Source organism: Vicugna pacos, chromosome 2 (genome assembly GCF_048564905.1).
Source record: "Vicugna pacos chromosome 2, VicPac4, whole genome shotgun sequence".
Lineage (NCBI taxonomy): Eukaryota > Metazoa > Chordata > Mammalia > Artiodactyla > Camelidae > Vicugna > Vicugna pacos.
The window spans coordinates 116,048,159-116,076,130 of NC_132988.1; the positions used below are offsets into that span (position 1 = coordinate 116,048,159).

At 45.9% G+C, this 27,972-nt stretch overlaps 1 protein-coding gene across 3 annotated transcripts; it reads left to right on the plus strand.

Annotated features, from left to right (window-relative positions):
- Positions 1 to 27: 27 nt before the first annotated feature.
- ZBTB49 (zinc finger and BTB domain containing 49) lies at positions 28 to 27,972 on the plus strand. 3 transcript variants are annotated; one of them, XM_031686066.2, is made up of 8 exons: positions 28 to 162; positions 7,244 to 7,414; positions 10,062 to 11,164; positions 14,103 to 14,149; positions 21,292 to 21,365; positions 22,833 to 22,915; positions 23,008 to 23,169; positions 26,866 to 27,972. In XM_031686066.2, the coding sequence occupies exons 2-8, from the start codon at positions 7,263 to 7,265 to the stop codon at positions 27,516 to 27,518; spliced, it is 2,274 nt and encodes a 757-aa protein (XP_031541926.2). In that variant the 5' UTR covers positions 28 to 162; positions 7,244 to 7,262; the 3' UTR covers positions 27,519 to 27,972. The 3 variants fall into 3 exon arrangements, with proteins under 3 accessions (XP_031541926.2, XP_072802417.1, XP_031541928.2); XM_031686068.2 differs by lacking the exon at positions 7,244 to 7,414 and having other exon boundaries at positions 32 to 162; XM_072946316.1 differs by lacking the exons at positions 14,103 to 14,149; positions 21,292 to 21,365; positions 22,833 to 22,915 and having other exon boundaries at positions 22,951 to 23,169.

Genomic DNA, 27,972 nt, shown 5'->3' on the forward strand with positions numbered 1-27,972 from the left:
CTTGGCGGAAGTGACGCCTCCGGAAGCTGGAGGGCGGGTCCGGCCGGCCTTGGGGGCGTTGTCGGAATGGTTCCGCTGCCGGCAGAGCCGGGCCAGCGGCGCTGAGGGCGGCGACGGCGGCAGGTGAAGAGGAGGCGGCTGGACGGGGAGCGGCCTCCGAGGGTAAGGTGGGCGCCGGGCGGGTAGGCCGGCCTCGTGAGGGCGTGCGGGGTCCGGCGCGCGGGGAGCGGCCCGGAGTCCCGGCCGGGCGCCCGAGGGCCGGGCAGGGCATGGACCCGCCGCCACCCGCGCATCCCCGGGCGCCGCGAGGGTCAGGGGAGCTGCCGGGTCCGGCGTGAGTTACCCCGCGGCCGCGCCATGCTGTGGCTCAGAGACACGGAGGCCCAGTCCCGGTCCTGGAGCGGGGCCTTCTCCCTCGTGCAGCTCCCTCGGCCTGGAAGCCCCACCCGGGGCCCTAGCCGGCCTGCGGCTCGTTGCTCCCGGCCGCCCGGGACGCTGCAGGTCCCTCCCCGCCCTGGCTCCCCGGCTCCCGGCGCCCGTTCCCCCCATCACACTGTAGTTGAGGGTACTACTTAAGACTACAGAGCTCCTAGCCAGCTGTCTCAGTGCCCAGCGACCTCTCTGCCTCAGTTTCGCTTCTGTAACACGGGTGCAATAGCAGTTCCTACTCGGTGGGTTCCCGTAGGGCTTCACGAGTTGTGAAGGGAAAGCGCTCAGCGGAGTGCCTGCCGCTTAATGGCTTAACTGCTCTTTCAGCCCTAAAGACAGGTCCGGCACACAGCGGTGGTGTTGCTTGAATGAATAAATGAATGAAAGTTGAATGGGGTTATGAACGGGGAATGGTAAGCAGCATTAGCCGTAGGGTGTGGGTGATAAGGAGGGTTTCACTCTGCAGGTGAGCAGTGTGGGGCCTGGAATAGAGGGTGTATGCGAGGGCCAGCCATAACGAAATACCATAGCCTAGGGGATTTGAACAACAGATTCTCACACTTCTGGGAACTAGAACCAAGCTCAAGGTGTTGACAGGTTTGGTTGCTTCTGAGGCAGCTCTTGTTGGCTCGCAGACGCCCACCTTCTGGCCCTGTCCTCGCCTGGTCTTGCCTCTGTTCCAGCATCCTTGTTGTCTGTGTCCAGACTTCCTCTTATAGGAACATCAGTCAGATTGGGTTGGGATCTACCCTAACTGCCCCATTTTAACTTAATTACCTGTTTAAGGCCTGCTCTCCAAACACAGTCACGTTCTGAGGTCCTGGGTAAGACTTCAACATACAGATTTTAGGGGAACACAATTCAGCCCATAACAGAAGGAATTCACCAGAATGGACAAGAAGGGAAAGACTGTCCAACAGAAGTGACAGAGGGGCCAAGAGTTTGAAAGCAGGGTGTGTTTGTGTGCAGGGCATGTATGTGTGCCTCATCCTTGTTTGTTCTCTCCTGCAGTTTTTTTTTTTTTTTTATTCATTTGCTCCCTCTGAAAACTCAGCGTGAGCTCTCCTGGCACTCTCTCTGGCAAACTGAACTTTCAGGTTACAGCATAGATGTCTCTTCCTCCAGAAAGTTTTCTTCTAACCCTCATTCCCCAGGTTAATTTGTGCTTCCCCCATTTAATATCCCCGGTGCAGTGCTAGTCTTGTTTCTTCCACTGAACTGACGCTTCATGAAGGCCCGGATGACCATGTCTGAGTTTTTCATTGTCATACCTTAGTGCCCAGCATATGATGGACACTCAGTGGAGTTAAGTGAATGATGTGAAAACTGAGACACAGCCTAGGAAGGGCAGGGAGCAGTCCACCCTCAGTGGAGCAGCCTTCCATCCTCACCACAATGTCTTACGCATATTAGGCACCCAACATTGGCTCAACTGGATTGGTCCATATAGCATCCTAAGGTCATTGTAGTGCTGAGACAGGACTCCAGGCTTGTTTGCTGTAGCCAGTGCTTTTGTCATTAGGGTTGGGGCGGGGGGTTGGAAACAAGCCATTTGAAAAACAGGGTGGCCAAAGTGGAAGGCAGGACCACTCTAAGGCCAGTGCAGTGCTGAGGTGTGTACACTGTGGACCCTTGGAGAAGTCATCGATCAGTGACCTCACTGCACAGACTTCCACACATTCTTTCCTTTGGGGTTGGCCAGTGGGTAAATTGCCCCATAGAACAGAGGAACCTTTGCTCCCGGAGCACTTTCTACAGGATAAAGTTCCATTCTGACTTTTGTTCCCTTTAGAAGCACCTCTTCATTCACATTTGCCTGAGTGTTTTCTTATGTTTTTCTTTTCCTCTTTTCCCATATTTACATTCCCTTTGATGCCATTGAGTCCATCTTTCCACCATCGCATTCTTGGTATAGATTCATAGTGTTTAGAACAGAAAGATGCTCTAGAGAGTATCTAACCTGATGAGAGACCCCTCCATTTTACAGATGAGAAAACTGAGGCCCAGAGTCTCCATCATCCAGAAACCATGTACTGAGCACCGTCGGTGTCCAAAGCACTCTTCTAGGTACCAAAGATGTGTTGATCAACAAGGCAGGAGATATTTGTTCCTTGTCACCAAGTGAGTTAGCCGCAGAGACGGAGAGAGCCCCGCACTCCTGGTATCCCAACACGCAATGGCTATGTTGCACGCACTCATCCTCACGTGCTGTGCTTTACTTCGGTGCTTATCTGTAGGGTCACCTGGACAATCAGGCATAGGTAGTAGATGGAAGAGGCTACTGATTTTATTCAGGGAAGGCCTTGGAGCTGTAGCATGTAATCCAGGGTGTTGGCGAGGCATGTGGGCCTTGGAGTCAGATTCTGTGTTTAAATCCCAACTCTGTCCCTTATTGATGACCTGTTACTTATTAGCTGTGTCTGTAGCTCTGGTCAGGTTATCTATTGCTGTGTGCCAAACTACCTCAAAATGTAGTGACTTAAAAACTGTTTTATTTCATCTCACAGTTCTGTGGGTCAGGAATTCAGGCAGGGCTCCGCTGGGCAGTTCTTCAGCTCCACGTGGTGTGGGCTGGACGTGGTATTTGGCTGAAGGTGGGGCTGATCGGGAGCCTTCATTGTGGCTTTGCTCCCATATCTGGTACCTGGGAAGAGATGGCTGGAAGCCTGGGCTCACCTGAGTCCTTCTCCTGCTCCGTGTGTTCTCTCCAGCTGGGCGACTTACGGTCCCAGTGCCTACCCAGGCCTTCCACAGCCAGTATCCAAAAGATGGAAGGTGGAAGCTGTCTACTCATAGGGCCTGGGTCCAGAAGTGAGCACAGCTTTACCTGTTCTGTTGATTAAGGCGGAGGCTGCTTGGGTTCAGGGAGAAGAGACCTAGATCCCACCTCCCCTAGGGAGGAGTGTCAGAGAAGTTGTGATCATCTTTAATCTACCAGGTTCATCGTTGTCCTCATCTGTGAAATGAGGCCAGTAGTGTGTAGTTTCTCTCTAACAGTTATTCTGAGAATTAAATGAGTTAATATGTGTAAAGAGCTTAGAATAGTGCCTGGCACAGAGGAAATGTTTGATAAATATTTTTTATTATTTGTGACTAGGCACACGATACGTTATTGTTTATGGCTGTTATTCATAGGACACGTGATAAATATGAGACACAAATTCTTTTCATGGAGCTTTTATCTTATTGGGGAGGTACAGGATTGACATCATGAAGCAACTAGAGAACTATACTGAGTAATATAGAATAGTTACAGTTTTTATAGTTGGAGTAAATTGTGGAATGTTCATAATTTGGCATGTCACTTCTAAATAGCTAGAGAATATCTAATGTAGATTCAGAATATTTGCTGTATTTTAACATTTAAGTCATTGGAGGAAGGTTTTGTGTTGTTTTTTAATGTTCTTTTTCTCAAGGGCATGGGCTCCAGGACTTAGGAACCAGGATTTAAGTCCTGGCTTTGAAACACAGCAGTTTTGTGATCTTGGGTGAGTTAAACTCCTCATTTCATAATTTCCTCACTTATAAAATGTTAATAGGATTCTTGTAGCACTTTTTGAGCTGATGGATAGAATATGCTTAGCACAGTGCCCAGCCTGTAGTAAATAGTCAGTAAATGACAGCTCATAGTAATGAACCAAGAAGCCTTTTGTGTTCAGGCAGCCATGGGGCAGGGGCAGTAACTGGTCACTCAGTCGTTTGGGTGTTCAGCACCCTTGAGGATTCAGCTCTGGGGACAGTGCCCATCATCTGACATAATGCTCCCCTTTCCGTGTCTTGTTTGGGGTAATATATCCACTCCCAGTGCTTCCGCGTTGCTCTTTATAGATGATGTCATCTCTGACTCTCACCCGAATCTCACACCAAAAGATCATGCCAGTTCCCCAAACTCTACATATCAGAAACTGAGGTTTCCAGGCAGAAATAGAGGAATCAGGATAAGGTAAGGAGCTGGGGGTGAGATGATGGGAGGTGAGTGTTGGAGACTCTGAGCTGAGGGGGTCATACAGTTAGAGGTGTTTAGCAGAAAGCTGGACATTTGGAAGTGGTGGTTGAAGCTAAACCTTCAAATTTAGGAGTTGTCTGCTTAGAGCAGATGAAGGCCAGAAATAGATGTGGTTGTCAAGGGAAAGAGAAGAGGGCCCAGGTGCTGACTCTTAAGGGACAGGAACACTTGAGGGGCTCGCAGAGGAAGAAGTACAGCACAGAGAAGGAACAGATCAGGACAGAGAAAACCAGAAGCGGGCTGCTCAGGGAAGGATTTCAGGATGGAGGTGAGCAGGCTGCTCCACCACCTGTCGCAGGAAAGCTGGGCAGGATGGGACTGAGGGCAGCACCGTGGGAAAGTCTGTCTCAGCACAGCGATTGGGCAGCAGGGCTGTAAGGTGGGAGGGAAGCAGGGTGTTGTGTGGACTGCTGAAAGAGGGGCCTCTGATGACGAGGTGTACCTAGGGAGAGGCTTGTTTTGCTTTTTCCCCACATGGGACGATCTTGGTGTGTTAGGGGATGGGTGAGCCGGTGGAGGACAGAGTGGGTAATGATGAAGGGAAGTCCTAGAGGAGACGGGAAGGAAGGTTAAGGAGAAGGCACACTTCATCCTATGAGGCTGAAGGGATTGAGGGAGGGGTGAGGGGGAAATCTGAAACTGAAGAAAGAATTTAAAGGCAGTCAGGTTATAGCAAGTTACCCATGGGCTCAGCCTTCTTAGTGAAATCAGGATTGTGGAAGAGAGAGACGTGGTGGGAATGAGGAGAAGGGAAAGGATGTAGGAGAGCGCTTGTGGGGAGCGTAGAGCGGGAGGAAGCAGGAAACTAACCGTCATTAACCAGCCACAGAGCGAGTGTGTGCAGAGCAGCCAGCGTTTCAGTGGTGGAGCGTCTGCTATGTGCCAGGCGAAGGGGAGGCAGGTGGTACCCTCAGGACTCACAGCAGAGTGGGATACACAAGGACAAGCTGAGGCGTAAGGACAGGTCATCTTACTGAAGTGTGTGTGCAGTAAGGTCACAGAGCAGTGACCCCAGGGCAGACTTGAGGAGGGAACTGTGGGGAAGAAGGAATGTGACAGGAAAGGCTTCAGATGACAGCTTGGCTGAGCCCTGGTGGGGGAGTGGGCGTTATCCAGAAGGTGGGAGAGTCAGACATAAATAAAGTCTTCCCAGGACAGGAAGTGTCAGAACCAGAGGCTTTTTAGAAGAGAGCACAACAGAGGTCTGCAGTCCACCTGCTTCAGAATCACCTGGTTGCTTGCAATGCAGAGGCCCCCGGGCACTGCGTTTTCTCAGTCTCTCCAGGTGTCCCTCCTAGATAACGTTTGTTGACTACATCACATACGCCAGATGCATTTATTTCTAAATGATCGTGTGGGTTCTCACAATTATCTCAATAACCTGTGAAATAGGATGAGGGAAGTCGGGCAGTGAGTAGTGGGCGGGGGCTCCGGCCCTGGTTAGGAGCTCGGCTCGCTTGGGGAGCTGCAGGTAGTTTATTTGGGCTGGCACACCTGGGAGTGACAGGCGGCAAGGCTAATAATAATACTAACAGTAATAATACTGCTAATAGTAAAGTAGAGGCCATGTTAAAAAGCTTAGATTCTTCATGGTTTAGAGACTTTTTCAGTCATGCTTAGGTACTGAGGTTGAAAGCAAATAAAGCAGATAATGGCTTTTTAGTTTTTAATACCAACATCCATAGTCTCATCCCAGTCTGACCTAATTTCTCCCCACTTTTCCTCTTCCCAAAACCATCTCTGACTAGACTGAGCTCCTGAACATCAGAGCCCACGGCGTAGCTCATCGAGTATCCAGCTCGGACTGTTTTGCTTGGCTCTTTGTCGTGTGCTTTTATGTGTGTTTCCTCCCCTAGAACTGAAGCTTTTGGAGGGTGGGAGCCTGGAGGCTTTGCTGACCTTTGTGGCCCTGGAGCCTGGCGCACAGTCGTCAGCAAATAGATGCTGAATGATGGAACTCTCCGTATCTGCATAATGGCTTCCCTCTCACTCGGAGTCAGAGTCAAGGTTCTTAAGAGGCCCTGCAAGGCTCTACATCGTCTGACCCTCTGCATGTCTTTCCCCTCCGCTCCTCTCCCCTTCCTGAGAAGTCATGTCCTACCACGCCCTGGGCTTCAGCCACATACTCAGCTCCTGCCTCTGACCTCACATGTGCCAGTATTTCTGCCCCCAGTGCGTTCGGTCCCTGCTAGAGTAGTGCCCCCCGAGTCACGAGGGGGTGAGTGAGTGGACATGCTGCTTTGCGAAACCTGTTTAATCATTGTCTAGTGGTGGTGGTTAATTTATTTTGGCTTGTACATTGTCTCCCCAAATAGGTTCTTAATTTTCCTCAGCTTCTAATTCAGTGCTCCGTATACAGATGCTCAATATTGATTTGATCTTGTCCAGTTGGGCTTTTTTCTAACCTCATAAGAGTTTATTTCTGTGTCTTTCAGTGACGTGATCTAAGTGGAGATGAAAGAGGTGCACATAGTGTTAGCACAGTCATAGCCTAGATCTGCAGTGTCAAATGCGGTGACCGTTTACGTATAAATTAAATTGAACGTGTGGTTCCTCCTGCGTACTCACCACACTTCCAGGGCTCAGTGGCCTCACGTGGCTCATGGCGACTGCACTGAGCAGTGCAGAGGAGTGTGTCCGTCACTGCAGATGATTCTGTTGAACACCATTGGTCTAGATGCTCAAGAAGTGATTTTTTGTTTGTTTAAACTGTTGAGACAGGGAATCATGACAGTGAACCACAGATCAGCTGCTGAGCTTCCCATCATGGCATCGAGAGTCACCATGGATCCACGTTCTTTGTCGTAGGTCTCCTGGATGCTTGAGCATGGACCCAGTTGTTACTCACAGCTGCCACCTCCTCCAGCAGCTGCACGAGCAGCGCATTCAGGGCCTGCTCTGCGACTGCATGTTGGTGGTGAAAGGAGTCTGCTTTAAAGCACATAAGAACGTCCTGGCAGCTTTCAGCCAGTACTTCAGGTACGCGCTCTCGACTTTGTTCCTCTGGTCGTACGGAGGAAACGCTCCTCTAGCGTGGCGCTGTCCTGCCTGGACTTTATTTTCTCCTTGGATTTCACTCTCTTTGTCTTTTGTAACACATTGTGGCCTTTTGCTTTTGTATTTAAAGTCACCTGAGAGGAAAAGAGCCATATAACTAAAATATATTCGGGGTGATTGAAAGTATTTTGGCACTTTGTCTTTGATTTTAATAGTTGTAATGAATGTTAGTCTTAGATATACCTTTCTTAGCCTTTCAGGATAAAAGGTTGAGGAATCGAATTTCTGGTAGGAACTTTTCTGGGGTGAGAAATCACAGAGGGGAAAACATCCTGTATGCTATTGGGTTTTTTTCTTTTAATTAAAACATTTTAGTTTTTGTTTCCCATTTGCCTATTCTAAGAAAACAGGTTTGAATTTAATTTACCTATCCCTGTAATCATTTTTGCCTCAATGGAAGATTTACTTATAAATGATAATATTAAGCAATAGTATTTAATTTATTTTTAACATTAGAGTTAAGTGTTCTACAAACATGAACTAGATTTATCTCACTAAGCACTAAAGTGCCTTTTTCAGTACCTTTCTTTCCCTAAAGCGGAACAGGATTTAATCTTTCCATGACAATCCTGAATGATCAGCTCGAATCTCAGCTGTCACATGTGCTACAGGCCGTGTGGATCTGCTCGCTCAGGTCAGCAGCGCTTCTTGCCCCTGTGCAGGGTGGTCCCATCCCTGGGCTTTGCCGTTTCTTCTGTCTTCACAGGACAATTTGGTCGAGATGTGGTGATACACTGGCTATTTTTTTTTAATGTAGGTACTAGGCGTTGAGCCCAGGACCTCGTGCATGCTAGGCATATGCTCTACTCCTGAACTATAGCCACCCACCCCCACATTGGCTAGTTTCAGTTTTCCCCGCCCTACTTCTGATTTGTACTTTCCTTAAGTAAGAACAGAACTGAAGGCTACTTGGAGGAAGCATTTGATAAAATGTCTTTAACAAACTTGCAAGAGAACTTACCTAACTCAGCCATTAATTTATAGTCTGTCACTGCTGGCTTATGGACCATTGGGTTGCTAAAAAACCTCAGACAGCCAGATAAATTACTGCCTACAAAATGAGTATTTATCAAGTACCTAGAGACAGAAAGTAGAATGGTGGTCACCAGGGGCTGAGGGGCTCGGGAGAATGGGAGTTATAGTTTAATGGTATAAGGTATAGAGTTTCTGTTTGGGATGATGAAAAGTTTCTAGAATTGGGTAGTGGTGATGGTTGCACAACTATTTGAATGTACTCAATGCCACTGAATTTATCATATGAACCATAGTCAAGTGTTTGACATGTATATTTTGCCACAATTAACAAATTAAAATTTTAAAAAATGAATATATATCTAGGATTGGTTTATTATAGCTATTTTTATTTTCAGGCTTTTTAAAAATTTTTATTGAGTCATAGTCGGTTTACAATGTTGTCAATTCCCAGTGTAGAGCACAATTTTTCAGTTATACACGAACATAAATATTTTCATTGTCACATTCTTTTTCACCATGAGCTACCACAAGATCTTGTATATATTTCCCTGTTGCTATACAGTATAATCTTGTTTATCTATTCTATATATACCTGTCAGTATTTACAAATTTCAAACTCCCAGTCTGTCCCTTCCCACCCCCTTCCTCCTTGGCAACCACATGTTTGTATTCTATGTCTATGAATCTGTTTCTGTTTTATATTTATGTTCATCTGTCCTTTTCTCTTCTTTTTTTCCCCAGACTTTTTAAAATTTTGTTTTTTGTTGAAGTGTAGTTGATGTACAATGTTAATTTTAGGTGTACAGCAAGGTGATTCAGTTATACATATACATACATATATTTTTTCATATTTTTTCCCTTATATGTTGTAAGAAATTAAATGTAGTTCCCTGTGCTATACAGTAGGTCCTTGATTTTATCTATTTTATACATAGTAATGTGTGTTTGTTAATCCCAACTCCTAATTTAATCTTCCCTCGCCCTTTCCCCTTTAGTAACCATAGTTTGTTTTCTATGTCTATAAGTCTATTTTCGGTTTATAAATAAGATTTGTATAATTTTTTTATATTTCATATATAAGTGATATCATATGATATTTGTCTTTCTGTGTCTGACTTACTTCACTTAAAATGATCATCTCTAGGTCCATCCTTTTCAGATGTTTTTAAGATACTTAGATATGGAAATGTTGTTGCATGTGTTTTATGGCCTGAGATCTATAACTTGTCAGACTAAACATGAAATATTAAAAAATGTGTATTCTTTAGTTTTCTATATTCTTATCTGTATGCAATTAATAATACACATGGATAACTACATTTTAAAAAAAAGAGCAATGAATATGTTTCAGAATTTTACTTTGAGATTTACTTGGAAGTTTGGATATTCAACATGCTAATTTAATTCATCTGGATTGCTTTATTGGATGTCTTACCAAAATTTTCCAAAGGATGAAAGCAGACTTAATTTTAAAATCCTGGCATTTATAAAAGCATAGTAATTATAAATGTTAACATGAATATTATTCGTAAGAAAAAGCTATCAGAATGTATTCCTTGTTAGCACTGTAAGCACATATCCTTTCTTTTATCAGGAGCCTCTTTCAGAATTCTTCAGGCCAGAAGAATGATGTTTTTCACCTGGATATTAAAAATGTCAGTGGCATTGGGCAGATCCTGGACTTCATGTACACATCTCGTCTCGATCTTAACCAGGACAACATACAAGGAATGCTGGACATAGCACAGTGTTTGCAGGTTCAAAACGTTCTGCATCTGTGTCACACATTTTTAAAGTCAGCCACTGTAGACCAGCCACCTGGCCTGCCTTGTAACAGCACATTCTCCCTGCAGGGCACTTTGGCTCCCGACACTAATTGTGTTATCAGTGAAAACTACCCGCCTCATTTGCCGCAGGAGTGTTCAGCAGGTGCTCAGCAGAGTAAAGCTTTGGAGGAATCACATTCTCACGCTCCATCGTCACTTAGTCTTCATCATTCCACAACTGAAACATCCAAACAAGCCCCTGAGACACTGGATGGCAGCTGTCCAGAACTGTCTTTCAAACAGCCAAACTATTACTACAAACTCAGAAACTTTTACAGTAAGCAGTACTATAAGCAGGCCTCTTGTCCCAGTCACGAGAGGGTCATCGAGCAGCCTTTCCCCTTCAGCGCATCCCCAGAGCTTCATGGCGCGGAACACCAGCCCTGTGCTGTCAGTCATTCCGAGTGCGTCCTGGAGTCCTCGGAGCACTTGCCTTCCAACTTCCTGGCCCCGCCTTTGAGTGACTCTGCCCCAGACCCCGAGTCAGACAACGCATGCCAACAACCCACCAGACAGATGAGGCTCAAAAAGGCCATTCACCTTAGGAAGCTCAATTTCCTAAAGTCGCAGAAATCTGCAGAGCCAACATCTGAACCCAAATCAGATGACAGTTTAACAAAGAGGACAGAATCTGCTAACGAAGACAGTAGAGAAAAAGTGGACAGCCAAAGTGCTGAAGAAAAGGAAAGAGAAGAACTCATCAGTTCTGAGAGTTTTAATTGTGGGAATGAAATGGAGAGGCCGGAGGACCCTGCAGCCCTGGAAGACCAGTCCCAGACGCTTCAGTCACAGAGACAGTACGCGTGTGAATTGTGTGGAAAACCTTTTAAACACCCAAGCAATTTGGAGCTTCACAAACGGTCTCATACAGGTACACTGATTCAGTCCCTGCAGGCAAAAGGAAAGGAAATAATGCAGACGGTCAGACACCACTGCCTGCTCCTGTTCTCGTAAGAAGTTTTGCTGTTGCTTGATGACGTCATTGGTAGTTACCCAAAAAGTCAAAGAGTGTTAACTATTTTTTGCTTTATATTTTTGGTGATGCCTCTTAAAGAATAATCTGAAGTTCTATAAATGCTTTCATGGAACCAGTTTCAAAAGATGGTACACTTTTCATTTTGATGACAGTTTTATGTGATAAACTTTCCATCTCTAAAGTTTGGTGAGTTATTCTGATGCACTTAAATTTTCAAATTAATTATAAAACAGAGAAGCAATATTAGTTTGCTGTTTAGAATTAGTTTTTTTTTAAAGCATAATGTAGGTTCATTCAGACTAAAGTAACTTAGTTTGAGTAATTCTGAAAGTTTTCTGGAAAGTAATTTGAGTATCAAATTTTTTAAGTTGTGATTTGGGAGGCAGGAGGTGAACTTTTTAATACGGATCAGCTTTAGCCATTTGATATTTTCGAATGAAAATTCTTCCATTTGAACATTGAATTTTCAGTTTTACTACATTGATTTGTGTCTCCTCCCTTTCCCAAAAACTTTATTTTTTCCAAAAGCTTTTTAAAAAGTGTTATACAAACATACATTACATGATATGATATATGTATATTACTTTCCTTCCTGCACTGAAACGTGATGACTCTAATACACACTATAAATTAATGGCAGTTACTTTATGGGCTTGAGAAGCAGTATGTTATAGAATGCTTCTAAAATAACCTCTCTCCAGGTGCTCTTGGAATTGTGGTTATTAACGTGACGGTCTGTCAGCACTTCTGACTCCCCGTTTGCTTAGGTGTTTACTACTTCATTGTGTTAAGAGACTGAATTAATATTTATGAAATCTCTTTATAAATCTGTGTATTTGAATATGAAGTACTACTATCATTATTAACTAGTATTAACTCAGTTTTTCCCTGAAAAAATTTAATTTAGGTCATTGTGTTTTCTTAAATTTCCTGGAACCTAACGATCACTGTCATTTTTATTTGAGAAACTTATTGGTTTAGCTTTAAAGGAAACAGAAACTGTTTATTCTGCAAGCACATCTTTGGGTAATAGTCATGGTACAGCTATGTGGCACAGATGCTCCTGGGATGTAAATACACTGAGAAGGGCAGCAGTTCTCAAAGTCTGGTCTGGGGAACCCTTTTAGGGGCTCAGGGAGGCCAAAGCTATTTGTATCATAGTGTAGGGTGTTAGTTGGCCTTTTCCTTCTCCCACGAGTGTGCAGTGGAGTCAGCTAAAGGCTGCAGGGTGTGTGATGAGACTGTCACTCTGGTGGGCAATGAAAAATGTATACTTATATGTCAAAGATCACTCAGTCTTGATTTCTAACATGGCCTGTACCAACAGAGATAGCCCGCATGAACAAAAGCTCTTTAGGACCCTCAATTGTTGAGTGTAAAGGGGTCCTGAGAGCAAAACGTTTGAGAGCAGGGTTATTAACCCTGGCCACTTGAGAGTCTTAATAACTAGTGACCTCTTTCTTCAGACTCTCCTCATGATGATGACTTTAACATAACATAATCTGTTATCTCCATAATTTCAGACATAAGTGTAGTCCGAAATACAGAATCAATATGATTATAATTACAGTTGACCCTTGTAGGGCTTAGGGGCCCTGACCCCCTAAGCAGTCAGAATCTTAGTGTAACTGACGGTCGGTTGTACACCAGTTCTTCCACATGGTGGGTTCGGCCAGCCTCAGCCTGGGTAGTACTGTTGTAGCTTTACTATGGAAGGGAGCCTGCATTTAAGTGAACCCACGCAGTTCAAACCCTGTCGTTCAAGGATCATCTGTACTCGGGGTCGGAAGCCCCCCGTCACCCTTGAGGAAGCCATTAAACAGTTTCAGGAAAAGATCAAAATAAAAATACCCTAATTTGACACAACATTGTAAAATGATTATAAATCAATAAAAAATGTTAAAAAATAAAATAAAAATAAATAAAAATAAAAACACCCTGGTGGCAGCCCAGAAAGCTAGCAAACCCCGGCGATACAGTAGGAAGGGACACAGTCTTATTATTTTTTGAAAAGGATCTTAATGAAACCACAAGATTGGAGGAGGATGGGGACAATGGAAGGTTTTTGGTCCTTGCGGTCTTATTTATTAGGGTTCCGTAGGTTAAAGGCGATACCTGAAGTGTGCTTTTAAACAGATCATCTTCTAGAGACTATTCAGAACTGCCATGGCTTCTTTGTAGCAGAGCTCCCTTCTCTACGTCTATTACAGTGTAATTCTTCAGAGTTCCTCAAATCAGAGGGGGCTAAGCAGCCGGCGAGGGAGCGCATCCCACGCTGGGATCATGTTTCCCCCTTAGCGCGTTTCCGCCAAGGCTGAGAGGCGGTAGAGAGGCTTTTCCCCGTCACTCTTTCAGGAGGTCCCGCTCTGTTTCGGGCTGCCCCAGGTTCATACCTCGTGTGGTAGGAAGGAGTCACTTGGCTCAGTTCGAAATCGGTGGCAATCGGAGGAGTCAGACTAAAGGACAGGGGACTAGGTTCCTGCTGTTCAGCAAGAAAACTCAGGTTTCATTTTCAAATGAAGGCAAAGGCTATGTCCAAACCTAAGTATGGTTTGAATGCAGATAAATTCATTTGATTTCAACACCGGTTTATATTGGAGGACAGGTGAAGTTTTTAGAGAAGAGTGAATATGGATCTCACTCTTCTCTTCCAGGGGCGAGAGAGAGGACTACCAGGGTGCAGAGGCTCCTGTTTTCATAGCCTTTCAGTAACGTGTGTAGTGCTCTGCTTTGACAGCCAGGACCCAGGAGGCAGGTCTAAACTTGTTAAACAGAAGATGATTGTGCAAAGATTGCTAATGATTTTACAAGTTGTTGTTTTGTTTTGTTTTAGGTGAGAAACCTTTTGAATGTAACATGTGTGGGAAACATTTCTCTCAGGTGGGAATACTTTTATTTATTGTTAATCGTTGGAAACCTGAAACCCATTGTTTATTTTAATTACAGATAAGCCATACTTTTGGACTTGTGAGAAAAGCTTCTGACAAGATCTGTAACTTTTAACAGACTTCAGAGTAAATCAGGAGAAAATAATTTTCAAGAAAACAAATTTCTAGCTGATGAGGGGAAAATACCATTTTTTATAAGCATGTGAACTCTCACGGTACCTCCCCGTTCATCAAGGATGGGCCCAAGTTCTAGTATATTTCTCTTCCTGCGGGAATGATGTTCCCAGTAAACCATATGGAGCGCCACCTGGGGCTGCAGATTGTGCTGGGCTGGATCCAAGAATGTCCTGATTCTTCCTGACACTGTAGGTGTTAGGATGTTGGATAAAAGACCAAACACTTTTCATGCCCTGCCTGCACTCCCTGTTGGCTGACCTCAGTCACGACCCTTTGCATGTGTGCCCTCTCGCCCAGCCAGCATGCGTCGTGTCCTCCCACAGGCTGTGTACTGATCTGGGCACTAGACAGAGAGAGCCCTAGAGATGTAGTGCTTTAGAGGAAATGCTGAACGTGGTAGAATGGCTGTGGGAACCTACTTCTGAAATAGAAGATAACGGGTCCTCTGCTGTGGGCTGTGGCATTGCAGAAGCTGCTCTCAGGGGCCCATGCACAGCCCTGCAGAGGAAGCGGTCACCTACATCTGTTTTTACACACATGTGAGAATCTTGTAGTAACAGCGTGTGCAAGGGCTTTTGCACTGGGGAGGGGACTTCTGGGCTGGACCTTGGAGGACGCGAGCCCTCCAGTCTGGTGGGAGTTGGCCGGGCCGACCCTGTGGGGCACAGACACAGTAAGGGAGCGCCCGCTCTGGACACGGCTCCTCCAGTTTCCCCTTCACCATTGCCCGCATGCCACGACCTGCAATCTAATTACTGTCCCCTCTTCCTGCTCCCCTCGTGCAGTGATTCACCGTGTCCTCACGTGTCCCTCTGCATTATTCATCCGAGCGGGGGCCGTGCACCCACTGAGTGTTCAGTAAGCTTCTGCTGAACTGAGTGGAGCAGCCATCGCTCATCTGCCCCTCTTGCTGGGACCTGTGCTGCTTCATACCTGCCCCACCTGTGGGTCAGAGCTCGGGCTCGAGGGCCAGACAGTCAGGATTTGAATCCAGCCTCTGGTCTACTGCTCTGACCTTGGGCAAGCTACCCTGGCTTTTGTCCCTGCGTTTCCTAGGCTGTAAATTGTGAGGAGTAACTGAGTTGATAGGATGAAGTCCTTAGAATCGGAGCGAGTGCTCAGGAGACATTATTGGTCCTTATCCTGTTGCCGTCGCCTCCTTCCTCTCTTGTCTTCTGTCCCCCTCTGCGTTTGCAGACCAGTCTTCCTAAGGCAACCCCTTCCCCAAACCACCACCATTTTCATCTTACCAGCTTCGGTGTGGTGGGAAAGCGTAAAACCTGGACTAATGACCACTAATAATTAGCAGTCACAACTTCTCTGGGCCTCATCTTTCTAATCCTTAAAATAGGGGTAATACCACCTCATGGGAATGTTAGGATTAAATGAAAAAATGGACATGAAAGTCCTTTATACATTTAAATTCTGATAACAATGTTGGTTCTGTTCTTTTCTTGCTTGGAACCCTTCTGTGACCAAATGAAGTAAAACCAGACACCCAGGCACCCTGAGCCTGCCTTCAGCCCTCTCTCCTGGCGTTGATGCCGGGGCTCACTCCCGGAGATTCCGACTCTCTTGGTTTGGGATGGGGCTTAAGTGTTGATACTTTTGAAAAATTTTTTTTAATTTTTAAAATGTTGTTTTAACTAGAGAGGCAATATCAAATAGGAAAGGGTAGAAATAGAACATACATTTAGAAGTCCAAAGTTTTTTAAATATATATGTATGTGATATATATTTATATGACGTGTGTAATGTATATGTTTATATAATATATACTGAGCTTATAGAAGCTCAAACAATTAAATCCATAAAGTCAGAGTTATCACTCTGTTGTGAATACTTTTCACATCTGACGGGATCAGCTTCTCTGATTTGAAGGGGTGGAGGTCTAGGAAGTTGATCTAATTTGCATCAAAATTTCAGATGAATTTTCAGTCTGTTTTCTTGTATATACACTTCCAAGTTTTTACTCCTTGAACAATATATATTAATTCTGCTCCTACTTGATATTGGAGTTACAACAAATAGGGTGACGTTGGCAATATCCTTAGAAGAGCAAGTTGGGTGTCACCTGGCTGAGAACTGTGGGCAGGCTTTTCTGAGGTTTGGTAGGTACGCAGACACTGCTTGGAAAGTAGGGCAGGATTGTGGTGAGAGCTGGGTCAAGAGCATGTCCAGTAAACATTTATTGAATGCCTGCTATCTGTCAAGTAGGCGGTGGGGATAGCGCAGTTAGGAACACTAGTTAGAGAAGACGACATTGAGGTGATGGGGACCAGGTCATGTAGCATCCTCTAGGCTATTATAAAGGCTTTGAGTTTCCCTTTGGAGAGGAATGGAGAGCTACTAGATGGTTTTAGGCAGAGGAGTAACGTGGTCTAACTTAAGTTTTCCCAGGCTGACTGGCTGTTTTGCTGAGAGTGGACACTAAGGGTTAGGGCATAAGCAGGCCGGAACGTTGGTTCCCTCTAACACAGTGATTCTGAGGGCAGCCTGCCCACTGCTTCAGACTGGGTCCTACACTTTCCGCTGTGGGTCCTGCCAAGGGCCGCCCTGTCTGAAAGGCACTACAGAAGTCCTCTTCCTCCATGCGCGTGTCTGTATTTTGATCAGATTTTTATGAATGTAGAGTTATGTATAGTACATGTGATTACGTATATATGATTTTCAGTGCTGTTTTCTTTCATAGTGAAATGATGACATTTCTGTGAATAAGGACTCTTAAAAAACTTCATTCAACACGTATCTATTGCAAGTCTACAGTGTCCAGGGAGCTCTGCCCTGTGCGGGGCACAAAGATGAATAAGGCTTCCAGGAGCTTATCTTTGTTTAGAGGAAGAAGCAGCTGTGTGAAGTGAGAAAGTGCAGTGAAATGTTGGAAATGCCATGGCAGAAAGATGTACAGGGAATAATGCGGGCAAAGAGGAGAGGAGTCCTTTCTCCCTGAAAGCTGTGGTATTTGGGTGGGTGGGTACCTGGCATGTGTCAAGTGACTGCTTAGGGGAGCCATGAAGACAGGAGGGCACCTGAGGAGACTGAAAGCCCCTGGTATTCCAGGCAGAGGGAGCAGCGGTGGTGTTTACACAGGGATACTGTGTAAGGCGCCCTTCGGCCCAAGCCAGCATCCGTTTCTCATATGAACTGGAATACATGTGGTACAATGACTGGGGTGTCCCATGTAGCTGCCAGACTGTTTGCTTTGGTAGAAGTGAGCTTGTATTTTCCCTTCTGGAAGATTCCAAGTTAGAAAACAGAGCTACCAAAGAGAATTAATCTTTTATGCTGTTTATTCAATTTAGTATTCAATAGGGTTAGTCTTTAAAAAAAAATGTAGCCACAACCTTAATGCTAAGTCAGCAAGCAGTTGATACATGAGAAAGGTACACCAAGTTCAGGTTGTGACAACGGAACATACGTGTGTTAGCATAATCCTGGGCTCTGCACCTGCCTGGATCGCAGGAAGGAAGAGTCCTGCCGTACTTCAGAGTATGAATGAGGATCCATTTGGAGCCATGTGTCTCCCGTGTGGAGTAGAACCTGGGCATCCAGAGGACAAAATAAGATGAGTGACAGATCTGGAGTGCCTGTCACGTGAGAAACAGGAAAAGGGAAACTCAGCATATTTAGCTGTCTTTGGGGAGAGGAATGGAGTTATTTTGTCTCTCCAAGGAGGCAGAAATAGGAGCACTGAGCAGCTGCTGCAGAAGGATGAGTTCTGAGAGGCTCAGTGCCCTCCCAGCAGCTCCTGTGTTCAGGGCGTGGTGGGCAGGATGCAGCATCCTGCAGGGGCCACCGGGACGCGTGGTTCCAGGGTGCTGATGTGGCCTGATGCCAGGGTGACAAAGTTTCACCCCATCCATGGTGAAAATGCAAAAAATAAGATTTTTTTTTTTAAAGGGAAGCAGGGAGATTAGAGTAAATGATCATTTGACTACTCAGCAGAACTTTTTTTTTTAATGAAGGTACCAGGGATAGAACCCAGGACGTCGTGCATGCTAAGCATGTGCTCTACCGCTGAGCTGTTACCCTCCCGCCACTGAATAAGAATATTTTCATGAACTTTCTGAAGTTATTAAGTTTTCAACTCTGAGCTGATAATTTCCCACACTGTCAAATGTCTTTTTATCAATGTAATGGTCAGTTTTTTAGGTGACATCTCTGTGTTAATCTCTAGATTTTTTTTTTCTGTTTTAAACACTTAGAACACAAATGACTTTTAAGATCTGAGTTCCCATTTATCTCTAAAGTTTTATGATTCCCTGTTTTCTTATAGAAACAATCAGTAGCCATTAGAAGAATATTCTGAGAGAGAATTTATCCTTGGTTTGATCGTGTTTAAATACTGATGTTCAGGTACCTATCTGAGGGGGTTTGTTTTTTTAATTACTCAATAAATCAGGTGTTAATTTCTTTTCTGCGACAGAGTTTTTCAGTCCAGAATTCTGACGACTCCATCCTGATTTAAAATGGTATTGACTTAAAGGGAGTAGAACTTCCTTTACTGCTGGTACCTCGCTGCTGCCCGACAGCCGCACAAGCTTGGAGTCGGCAGACAAAGCAGAGGCAGAGTATTACCCCCGGCTGTCGGGGCTGAGGCCGACTCCCGCCCAGCGCCTCTGTCTTCTTCCTGTACCGTGTGAGGTAGACTTTATGAGGACATTGCGATGACCGGAGCACTGTTCGCAAGTGCTTAGCAGAGGGCTTCATTCAGAGTGGGCTCTTCATAAATGAGATCTCCTGCTATCACCAGTGCTGGAGTCCTCTTGGACCCAGCGGTAGATCATTTCTAAGACTGTGTACTTTCTAGTCTGTGTACTTAGGATATAATTAGCAATGAAGCATAGCAAAGTTTACCGAAAATAAAGACGCTTGACCAAAGAGCACGTAATCTGAGCCCTAGTTCACAATGTAATTTGTTGTAAGTTGTCTGAATATATTATTGGACTTGCCTAAATCATGTACTTACTTAATCTGTTCTGTACCATTTATCAGACTATGTGCTCCTTAATCTGGGGGAACGATCATTATTTTCATTGCACATTTCCTACACTAAATAGCTAAAGAAACATTTTAAAGTTTGGTTTACAATTGCTTACTATACTATTAAGTGGACGACTGTTCAGTTAAATTTACAAACAATTCATTGTTATGCTTTATTTAAAAAGGAAAACTGCAACATTGCTGAGAATCTAATCAGAACGCATTTCAATCATAATACATAGTTCACGAGATAACTTGAAACAAGAGGGATCCAATTTAACAGCTGAGCAGATGGTGCTATTCAAATTGCTGAGCTTTTCTGAAATTTGTAAGTGACTGTTTTAAAGCAGTCAGCGGTGCCATATATTAACTGCCGCGAGCTGCTTCCTGAGTGGCAGAGTGACTGTCGTGCTGAGAATTCAACACAAGCTAGTTTTTTCACAGAAACGTGTACGCCCTTCATGTAAGACAAGAGTTTAAATCAGACAAACCAGTATTAATTTCTATGCATGTAACTTAGGGCAACCAGTTTACTTATCTGAATCTCAGTTTTACATCTGGAAAACAGAGATAATACTACTAATTTCTGAGGGCAAGTTGGCTATGTAGTTAAAAGCCTGAGTAGACCAAATGTCTATTGCTGTTGACTTTTGCTGTTTTATTATTGTTACTAATAGTCATTCAGTTAAAAGCTGGATATTTGCCAGTGTTTTGCCAGATTCTTTCTCTTTGGTTGTCTAAATAAACCACTTTTTTAAAAGCTGTATTTACCATATTCTGAAATGTAGTATCTAAGTTAGTGTGCCTCCATCTGGTAGACGTAAAGAACCTTCCAAGTTACATAAACTCCACAGGCAGCATCCTTCATACTGGCCACAGATGGACATCAAACCCATCTTCAGACCTACAGCCACGAACTATCTTTGCATCCTCTTTAAAATATAGTTTGCAAATTTACAAAGCCACGTTTGTGAGTCGGGTATTACTGTTCATGCTGGCCTTTTGGCTTATTTTGGGTGTGCTGCCTGCACATTATTGCCCTTGAGTATATTCATCCTATTCAGTGTGGGGTTTTTGTAACAGAATTAAGTATGGGACATGACAGTTTGAGACTATTAATTTAAATTACAGCTATGGAAGATTTTGTTTCCAAATCCTAATTTAACACATTTGCCAGTAGCGTTTTTAATATCTGAGGCATTTGCAGTTTTAATTTCACTGTACCTTAAGCAATTTCATTGATTTCCTATCAATTAGTACATGGAAATCTATTCTCTGACCTTCATTTAAATCAGTTAACCTTCATAAAGCCCTGCTAGTTTCACAGATTAGGAACACAAAAGGCCCGCAGCTGCAGGACGTCTGTGAATCTCCTGGTTTGCATTTTTGCACAGAGGTAAAAATGACCAGGCTGTCAGGCAGAACAACCATACTGCCAGAGGAAATAGTTTTTAGAAATGTCTCACCTTCATGAACAAAAGCATGTTTTTAAGGAAGAAACAATGAATACTGAAATAACCAAGTACAAATGATACCTTTTTTTCAAATGATGTTTGCATATAGATGGTCCAGGTTAAAAAAAAAAACAAAATAAAATACATCAAGAGCTGTTTAAACACAAGCTTAGCGACCCCTAAAGAAGTCCCCACGGTGTGTCAGGCACATTTAAGAGGGACAAGGCACCCCACGTGCCTGAGATGGGCCAGGCCAGGGGCTGGCGTGGAGTGCAGAGCTGAGACGCACCCCTGTTCAGCAGATTGCTTGGGGGTGGGGGGGATCCCTAAGTCCGAAGTGGGCTGGACCTCCATCTCCTCGCACGTGGCTCCTTCTGAGTTGTGCATCAGGAGTCTTCATTCTGAAGTAGGACTGGAACCTGGCTAAATCTGTCAGTTTCCATTTTGAATTTGTATGCCCTGAAAAAAAAGAAAAAAAAACTTTCATTGTTGGCATGTTTTTGCTTTTCCATTTTTGCAGGCGGGCAACTTGCAAACTCACTTGCGTCGGCATTCCGGTGAGAAGCCGTACATCTGCGAGATCTGCGGGAAGAGGTCAGTGCCGGCCTCGCTCACCCCGCGCGAGGAGCAGCCCTCGTCTCGGCGGCTTTGAAAGTCCATGTTCCCTGAGCCACGTGGGGGCTCGCTGCCTCATTAAGGAATACAGTAAAGCCAAACCCTCTGGCTTTTCATGTGACGCACATGAGAATAACCCAAAGAAGTGGAAATATTAATTAAAAGAATGAGAATCTAGGACACAAGTCTTAGGAAATGGGATTTTACAGGAAACAAAATTATTTTATACTAAAATTTCCATTCATTCCAAGAATATCTGTTAAAATAGATGAGTGCCAGAGGTGACTGTCTGGTAGGGGAAATGAGACTTGCAGCCTGAACGCCTGGCCTTCAGGAGGGGTTGGTAGGAGGCACCCCAGCTGTGCACCCAGACCTGTAAAGGGCTGTGAGTTCTGCCACAGGCAGGGTGGGCCAAGCCTGGGGGCTGGGGAGGGCTTAGACTTGGAAAGTGGGAATCGACCTGACTTACTCTGGAGGTGGAGAGCGGTCTGGAGAGATGGTCCCTGCATCGTGGACCCCTGTCCCCTCATTGGGCATCCTTGTCGAGAGTCCACAGCTTCGGTCACCTGATAGCCAGTCATTGTAGGACAGCAGGGAAGAGCCAGGATTCTACCAGTCACGTAGTGTTTTATTCATTTAACCATTCATTCGGCCAACATTTATTAGGCACCTTCTGTATGCTAAGTGCTGTGATGGGAACAAAAACATAAACAGTACAGATTCTCTGCGTCTGATAAGTTCGCACTCAGGAGTTAGGGGATGGGACAGGAGTGGGACAGCTGTGGTCACAGTCCGCTGCGAGGACGCACAACACCCTTGGTTCTGTTGTCTCTGCAGATGGTATAAAACAGAGAAGTAAAAGCTGCCTAGCCTCACATGTCACCCTTTCTGCCGTAGCCCCCTGGACCCTGAAGGCCAAGTTTAGTGCCCAGGTCACATGTACTGCTTCCTGGAGATGCCTTGTAGCAGAAACTCCCTGCTGCTTGACTTGGGGTCCCTGAAAGTCTTGTTTTGCAGGGCATTTTAAATGTGAGCTTTCTGAACTCCCATTAAAAGTAAGCCGTGCATTTCAAATCATGTCTGTATTGCAGCATCTTCCCCCCAAACACAACCTTTTACCCTCCTGTCGAGTGCGGTGGAAAGGAAAGAACATAGGTTTCCATATCCGAGGGTTGGGTTGATCATCTCGGAAGGGGAAAGGCTAATTAAAGTAGGGAGGAGAAAGTGTTTTAAGAGCAAAACACTTGGATCATTTTCTACTTTCCTTTAAAAAGAAGAGAAAAAAAGTAATTTTTAAAAATGTACATTTCAAATGAAATCAGGCCACTCCTGATTACATTCTAAGTAACACAGGGAGAATTCATCTCCTCCCTCAGTGACTTGCAATTATAAAGATTTGCAGTAACTCAGAAAGGCTGTTAATTGAATTTCCAAATTACATTACAGGTTTGCAGCCTCTGGTGATGTCCAGCGTCACATAATTATTCACTCAGGAGAAAAACCACACTTGTGTGACATCTGTGGTCGAGGTAGAGCTGAGTGTTTTCCTTTTCTTCCCTTGAAGATTTCCGATTAGGCTGTCCTCAGTCCTTCAGCTTAACACCTGCTCCGGTCTCCCCAGGGTTCAGCAACTTCAGTAACCTGAAGGAGCACAAGAAGACGCACACGGCCGACAAGGTCTTCACCTGCGACGAGTGCGGGAAGTCTTTCAACATGCAGAGGAAGCTGGTGAAGCACCGGGTCCGGCACACGGGGGAGCGGCCCTACAGCTGTTCCGCCTGCGGTGAGTCCCCGCCCGCTGCAGGCCGGCCGTCACCTGGCCGCCCCTGTGGGGAGGGCACCCGTCTCTGCCCACTCTGTCATGCGCTTTTGGGGTCCCGGATAAGCCATCCCTCTTCTCTTGGGTAAACTGGAAGTAATGCTGTTCCACTGGCCCCTTGGTCTTCTCTGATTCGTCTCCGTTCACATAGCAGACGTTGACTTGGTGTCTTCAAGGTACCAGGAACTGTCCTAGGTGCTCCGGATACAAAGATGACTGATACGGGGTCCCAGGTGCCGCGTGCTCCTGGTCTGGGCTGGCGGGGCACAGGCAGTTGGAAAAGTGGGGGAGACCGTCTTGGGGTTGAGATGGAGGTTTCTTGAGACCATGTGTCACGAAGCCGAGGTTGTTTCTGAGGCATTTGACCCATCAGTGACATCATCAGGAAGGAAAGGGAAGGCTGGCAGCCCTCAGTCTCGGGGTGCATCCCTGCACAGGTGAGGAAACTGGGACTGTGAGTTCAGCCTCCTGTTACGGCAGTCACAGAGTGTTAGAGCCTCTGGAGAACTCAGGGAGCGTGTGTGTGTGCGCGTGCACAGGATGTGTACACCTGACAGTGTGGGTTGAATCTCAGGTGAATGAGTGAGTGACCATTGCTATGATTACTTGTTTGGAACAAATAGGAACAACGCTCGGAGTCAGGCAGCGAAGCCTGGAACTGGGGCACCCCTGGAGTGGCTCCTTCTCGTGGTGATTGGTGTCTAAAGTAGGGCAGGACATGTGGGGACTGAAGGCAGCTTTCTTTGTATCTCCCACTTAAATTGTATCTGGATCTCCTGGACATGAACGTCTGTCAGCTCCTCCAGGACCATTCTGATCATTCTTAAAGGATAAAATCACATCAATTTAAATCACAATTACAGTCCCAAATCCTTAATTTAAAGTGTCAGTTCCCAAATTATTGTTGTATCTGTGAACTGGAGTGCAGGTTCAGTGTTCTCGTCCCCTCCCAGCGGGGCCTGGCTGCCAGCCCAGACCCCCGCCGAGGAGGAGGCGCAGCAGGACCCCGTCTCCCATCCCCACGCTTGCACCCCTTCTCCCACCAACAACCAGGATTTTGTTTTTGGGGCGTCAGGGGAAGAGAGAAAGGGAGCGAGAGCGTTCTCACATGACCAGTTCAAGTCTTTTTAATAGCTTATTGAGATAAATCTCAGACTGTAACGTCTACCGTGTAGAGTGAACAGTTCGGCGGTTTCAGCGTATTCAGAGTTGTGCTTCCCTCACCACGATTGAACCTGAACATTTTCATCGCCCAGAAGAGAAAGCCCACACCCAGCAGCAGTCACTCTGCACTCCCTCCCTGCAGCCCTGGGCAGCCGTCAGTCCACTTTCTGTCCCTATAGATGTGCCTGTTCCAGACATTTCGTGTAAATGGAATCATATGATACATGGTCTTACGTAATTGTCTCCTTTCACTTAGCAAATCTGCTGTGAACACTCACGTGCAAGTTTATGGGTGGGTGTATGTTTTCACTTCCCTGGGTTCAAAAGATAGTTTCCATTTTAAGGTGGCTTCATGTTCTGAGCTTTGCTGTGTTTGAAGCTTGTCTGTATCTCTCCTCTGCCTCCTCCCTCCCTCCTCCACCTCCCTCTCCCCTCCCTCCATCTCATCCCCCTGTCCCTGTCCCTCTGTTTCCAGCAGTTCATGCTGCTTCTAAGGCCAGCCCTAGACCCACTCCGTTCTCCTTCCCCAGCATTCAACTGCAGTTTCTAAGATGGAGAGGCGCTTTTTCTTCCAGCCTGACTTTTCCCTCTAGCCCTTAGTTTTGTAGCAGTTTACTCCAAGGAGACTTTCTCTGTTGAGGTCCCATCGCCCCTCTAAGCAGTCCTCTTAGGCTGGATTTCAAAAGGTTCCAGACTGGCTCACTGGCAAGCATGACCCGTGTCTGATCTGTGGAAATACCCATGGTCTGTGCTCCAGGGGGTCTGCAGGCCCACACCAGCACAGAGGTGACCCTCCCCTCTCTGCCACCCATCCTGCAAGCCAGCTGTCTCCACTGGATTTTCCCCGCGGAAGGTGGGCGCTGCTTCACTGTGACCTCCTGATGGAGGGACAGAGGAGAGACACTTCCCATATCCCCTCTCTCCGTGGGAACTCACTCCACTGTGGCTGAAATTGTACATATTAAGGAACCTGAAAGCAGTGATCACCTTTGCCCAGTAATTCCACTGTTAAGAATTTATCTTAAGGAAAAGAAGGATATTAATTGCACCTCAGATATAGGAGCAAACAATTAGAAGCAGCCCAAATAGCCCACCATTGTTTGACTAGGACTGGGTGGCTAAGAATTCAAATAGTGTGACATAGGAATGAGTGAGAAGTTCTAAAATGTGTCCCCGTAAATTGTATAGCTTGTTTCAGCCCTTTATAAATATATTATGGCTTCCGTAAGGTTGCTGATTGGTTTTTCCTTTCTGATCTGCTAACCAACTCTAACGGCAGAACTAAATCCCCTGCTTCTATGATACATCCAGAAAAAGAAAAGGGAGCCTGGAGAAGGAGACATAAAATGATGTTAGGAGCTGGACACATTAGTATCTTTAGAAAAGATGCTTCTAAGTCATAGACTGGCTGTGTTAGATTTATGAAAATCTGAACAAAACTGACAGAGTTTCTCAGCATAGGCAGCAGGCCGGTGCATTGGCCTACCCAGCAGGCACTCCCACCCAGGGCGGCCGGGGCTCGCATGAGGCACCAGATGAGGCTGCAGGTTGGAGGGGCTGCAGCTGGAGAAGTGTGGACAAGTCTGGAATCCAGAGTGAGCAGGTGATTGATGCTGGAGAGGGCGTGGAGAAAAGGGAGCGCTCCTACACTGGTGGTGGGAATGGAGTTTGATGCAGTCATTATGGAAAACAGTATGGAGATTCCTCAAAAGACTGAAAATAGATCCAGCAATCCCACTCCTGGGCATATATCCAGAGGGAACCTTAATTCAAAAAGATACATGTACCCCAGTGTTCATAGCAGCACTATTTACAATAGCCAAGACATGGAAAAAACCCAAATGTCCGTCAACAGATGACTGGATAAAGAAGCTGTGGTATATTTATACAGTGGAATACTACTTAGCCATAAAAATGGTAAAATAATGCCATTTGCAGCAACATGGACGGACCTGGAGATTGTCATTCTAAGTGAAGGAAGCAAGAAAGAGAAAGAAAAATACCATATGATATCACTCATATGTGGAATATAAAAAAGAGACAAACGAACTTATTTACAAAACAAAAACAGACTCACAGACATAGAAAACTTATGGTTGTGGGGCGGGGAAGGGGGTGGTAAGGGATAATTGGGAGTTCAAGATTTGCAGATACTAACTAATGTATATAAAATAGATAAACAACAAGGTCCTGCTGTACAGCACAGAGAACTGTATTCAATATCTTGCAGTAACTTGTGAAAAAGAATATGAAAACGAATATATGTATGTTCATGTGTGACTGAAGCACTGCGCATTATGCTGTACCCTAGAAATCAACACAACATTGTAAACTGACTATACTTCAATAAAATATATATATATATACAGAGTGAGCAAGTGATGCAGGGCCCGACTGAGTTCAAGTCAAAGCAGCGTGGGCCAGGGTTTAGCGGTTGGAGGAGGGGACTCCTTCCAGAACGTTCCCCGCTGAAAAGACCCCTTTTTCTTCCTCCAGGAAAATGTTTCGGTGGCTCCGGGGACCTCCGCAGGCACGTCCGCACTCACACCGGGGAGAAGCCGTACACGTGTGACGTCTGCAGCAAGTGCTTCACGCGCTCGGCCGTGCTGCGGCGGCACAGGAAGATGCACTGCCGAGCGGACGACGCGGGGCTCGCGCCGCCCATCGCCCCCTCGGAGCCTGGGAAACCTCGGAGCGCAGACTCCTTTTCCCAAGACGTGTCTGTGACTTTGATGCCCGTGTCCGTTAAGCTCCCCGTCCACCCAGTGGAAGAAGAGCCAGTGACTGAATTCGACAGCCACTCTGCCGGCTCCTACTGCAAGTTCCGGCCCACGGTGCAGCCTCACGGAGTCGGTGACCAGGAGAGGCTCAGCTTGGATCCGGCTAAAGCCGCCAAGCCCCCGCTGCCGCAGGCGCAGCCTCAGGCTTACGCTTACGCGGATGCGGCCGGCGCCGAGCCCCTGCAGGCCGACGGCATGGCCATGATCCGCTCCTCGCTGGCCGCGCTGGACCAGCACTGCGGGGACCCCCTGGGCAGCCGCGCCGCGGCCCCTGCGCACAGGAACTCGGACGGACAGTTCTTCTCCAGCATGACCCTCTGGGGGCTGGCGATGAAGACGCTGCAGAATGAGAGCGAGCTGGACCAGTGACGTCCTGCGGCGGCGCCGCCTCGGTGCAGACCTCTCAGAGCTTCAGGAGCAAGCCGTCCTCAGTTGCCTTCTTACCGGCCCGAGAGCGGTCGGACCGCTTCCCTCCTGGTGGGGGCTGATAACCAGAAGCATCCCCAGCTCAAGATTTGGGAAGGAAGGCCCCCTGGACCTTCGTGGAAGCAGACACAAGACTGAGCACAGCTCGTGTCACAGAAGCCAAAGGCTTGAGAGACCGTTTCACGCTTCAGTGAGCACGACGGTGTGGACTCCGGGTAACTACTGTGCGTTTGGTCATGATAAAGGGAAAATAAATATATCACAATACAGATGTTATTTTTGCATTTTTATATGATTGAAATTTGTAGCATTTTGTATTTTTATTTACAAAAAGATTTTATTTGTATAGGAAACTCATACTATAATTTAATTTGAATAAATGAAAGTTGCCTTTCTA